The sequence below is a fragment of the Aulonocara sp. 'chitande type north' Nkhata Bay genome, unplaced genomic scaffold, assembly GCF_057382095.1.
Source record: "Aulonocara sp. 'chitande type north' Nkhata Bay isolate Kocher_YH1m ecotype deep benthic unplaced genomic scaffold, A_spYH_male_GT1.1 unmapped_scaffold_29, whole genome shotgun sequence".
Lineage (NCBI taxonomy): Eukaryota > Metazoa > Chordata > Actinopteri > Cichliformes > Cichlidae > Aulonocara > Aulonocara sp. 'chitande type north' Nkhata Bay.
The window spans coordinates 78,900-82,045 of NW_028234361.1; the positions used below are offsets into that span (position 1 = coordinate 78,900).

Consider the following 3,146-nt stretch of genomic DNA (forward strand, 5'->3'; position numbering starts at 1 on the left):
TTTATAGCTCACTGAAGAAGGTTTTAAAATGCAACAATGTTCGGAGATAGAGAGAAAAAAAAAAGAACTTTGGTGCAGGTGCAGGTGCAGTCTTTATGTAGCTTTCTGGTGACCTTAAAATAACCTTTACGAAGCCCGTTGACAGGCCTTTAATCGAATGATCGGTTGGTTGATTGATAACAGAAAAAAAGGACACATAAGATGGACATAAAGGACTGAAAACACCAAGAGCAAAATATTGCATCGCACTCATTTATGTAGTTTATTTTTAGATTAGATAATTTTGCAAAATAACGCAGCAAAATAAATAATAAGAGCCGGGATGTGCAGACTATTTAGCACTGAAAAAACTCCGTCCATGTGAACAGAATCAGGTGTTACCTTACCTGTTGATTAAATATCAAGACTATTTAGCAATAAGCTTACTTTAAAGGCTCGTAATAGGTGAACTGTCTTGGTATAGTTGAGTCACGCAGAGTTCATGGTCCATGTTGTGTTACTTGTTGTTTGTGTGTGTGTGTGTCACCCGATGACCCCTGGCGCCGGAGCGTCTAGACTACATTAGAGGTGTGTCACAGCAAAGAGCCGCACCTGCGCTCAAAGAGAGCACATACATAGAGGTGAGGTATGAGGATAAATGGATAGATGCGGTCCTTTTTCGAAGCTGAGCGCACAGTTGTATTTCCTGCACAATCACACACGAAGTGAGGCTGTGTTTATGCCGGTTATACCATGAATATACACCCTGCAGGCACCACTTGTTTGTCAAACTGTTTATGAAGCAAAAGTCACATTTCTGTTTATTTACAAAGCAAAAAGAAGGGGGGGAAAGAGGCGTAGGAGGGGGTGGAGCGTGCGCACTAGCATACCGGCGACGGCTGTTTCCTTTCACTAAAAGGAAAAAAATAATAAAATGTGTACTTCACGTTACGGTTGAAACTGGGGTTTTTTTTGTGTTTTTTTAATTTTTATTTTATAGAAACAATTTTTGCTCATAACCAATTGACAGGGGATTTCTTAAAATCACCCCGCAGTTCTTCAGCTGAGACACCTGAGTTAGAAAACACAAACACTGCAGCTGTCTTTGTACAAACTTGTACAAACTCTGTTTTGACCTTGTATACTGTATTTCCCCAGCCCCTCTATTTTGAAACTAAAACTATTGAACCTTAATTCAATTTCTCACTTCACATAATCGTTTCACTTTTGCCTTGAAGTGTTACTTTTAATTTAATTTAATTATTTTTTTATGACGCATGTTCTCTGGTGAGTTCAGGTACATCTGTAACTTCAAGTGGAAGAGTTGCATGTGAGTTAAAAATTTTCTATAATACCAAAAAAAAAAAAAAAAAAAAAAAAAAAAGACAAAATACTGACGTTTTTGTCGAATAATCTGTCTGACATGAGGGATAATATAGCATTTGCATTTTAACTAAAAGACTCGCGCACTGACACTATGGGCACATTTTTAGAAATCTATTTAATTCCACAGAAAGGTTAGCCACTTTAGTGTTTCACTTGTGACCTATGAAGTACCCCCGAAATTGTATCATATTAAACAACAACAACAACAATAACAACAACAATAAACACTCGAGGACTTTAAAGAGTTTAATTTTTTCCGAGGTTTGAGAGCGCTCACCCCGGCTCGGGGCTCCACAGATGTGCTGGATGAGAGCTCCTTGCTGCAGACTGCAGCGGAGTGTTTGACAGTCAAACTTGAAACAGTCTTTGGAACTGAAACGGTCTCTGCCAACACGAACACATACCCCAAACAGTTCGGTAAATATGTACAGTTTCTCGCAGCTTCAGTTTTCAGCAGCTACCAGAACTTGCCTACCGTCTGCATCCTCCCAGCAGCCTCGCACTTCATCTGCGGGCAGTACTTGCGTGTGTGAGCGCTGTCACCGGTGGCTTCGCAGATCGGGCAAGTGTAGTTCCGGAGGACGGGGCAGAAAACTATCCCGTCGTCTGATTTGAGCTTGTGAGATAGGTACACCCTCGGAGTCTCCCCGTTCTGCTTGCATAAGCGGCAGTAGTCCGAGGATGAGGCGCTGCTGCTGGTGTCCGACGCGCTGCTGGTCGGACTGGACTGTGATGAGTTTTTGGAGGATTTCTTCCCCCGAGTGGAAGTGTGGACCTTACTCCAAGGGGGCGCTTGTCCCTTCTTTGGACGCTCGGTGTCTCGGTTATCAACCTCACGGTTGCTGCACAGTTTCTCGAACACTTGGCTCAGATTCATGTAGTCGTGCCACATGTTAAAGCTGTCCCCACCAGTGAGGATCGAGTTCTGGACCTCCAGTTGTCTCGGCATTGTGGTCATTTTTTGGCAGAAGTAAAACTGAGAGTGTGTTTGGAGCGCCTCATATTTATAGCTCACTGAAGAAGGTTTTAAAATGCAACAATGTTCGGAGATAGAGAGAAAAAAAAAAGAACTTTGGTGCAGGTGCAGTCTTTTATGTAGCTTTCTGGTGACCTTAAAAGAACCTTTACGAAGCCCGTTGACAGGCCTTTAATCGAATGATCGGTTGGTTGATTGATAACAGAAAAAAAGGACACATAAGATGGACATAAAGGACTGAAAACACCAAGAGCAAAATATTGCATCGCACTCATTTATGTAGTTTATTTTTAGATTAGATAATTTTGCAAAATAACGCAGCAAAATAAATAATAAGAGCCGGGATGTGCAGACTATTTAGCACTGAAAAAACTCCGTCCATGTGAACAGAATCAGGTGTTACCTTACCTGTTGATTAAATATCAAGACTATTTAGCAATAAGCTTACTTTAAAGGCTCGTAATAGGTGAACTGTCTTGGTATAGTTGAGTCACGCAGAGTTCATGGTCCATGTTGTGTTACTTGTTGTTTGTGTGTGTGTGTGTGTGTCACCCGATGACCCCTGGCGCCGGAGCGTCTAGACTACATTAGAGATGTGTCACAGCAAAGAGCCGCACCTGCGCTCAAAGAGAGCACATACATAGAGGTGAGGTATGAGGATAAATGGATAGATGCGGTCCTTTTTCGAAGCTGAGCGCACAGTTGTATTTCCTGCACAATCACACACGAAGTGAGGCTGTGTTTATGCCGGTTATACCATGAATATACACCCTGCAGGCACCACTTGTTTGTCAAACTGTTTATG

The 3,146-nt window shown here is 42.0% G+C and overlaps 1 protein-coding gene across 1 annotated transcript; it reads right to left on the bottom strand.

Moving 5' to 3' along the window:
- Positions 1 to 961: 961 nt before the first annotated feature.
- LOC147300578 (nanos homolog 2-like) lies at positions 962 to 2,435 on the bottom strand. The gene has a single exon (XM_086285115.1). The coding sequence runs from the start codon at positions 2,321 to 2,323 to the stop codon at positions 1,823 to 1,825; it is 501 nt and encodes a 166-aa protein (XP_086141241.1). The 5' UTR covers positions 2,324 to 2,435; the 3' UTR covers positions 962 to 1,822.
- Positions 2,436 to 3,146: the final 711 nt, after the last annotated feature.

Excerpts from the sequence above, each read along its gene's own strand:
- LOC147300578 (XM_086285115.1), bottom strand. The coding sequence starts at position 2,323 with ATGACCACAATGCCGAGACAACTGGAGGTCCAGAACTCGATCCTCACT.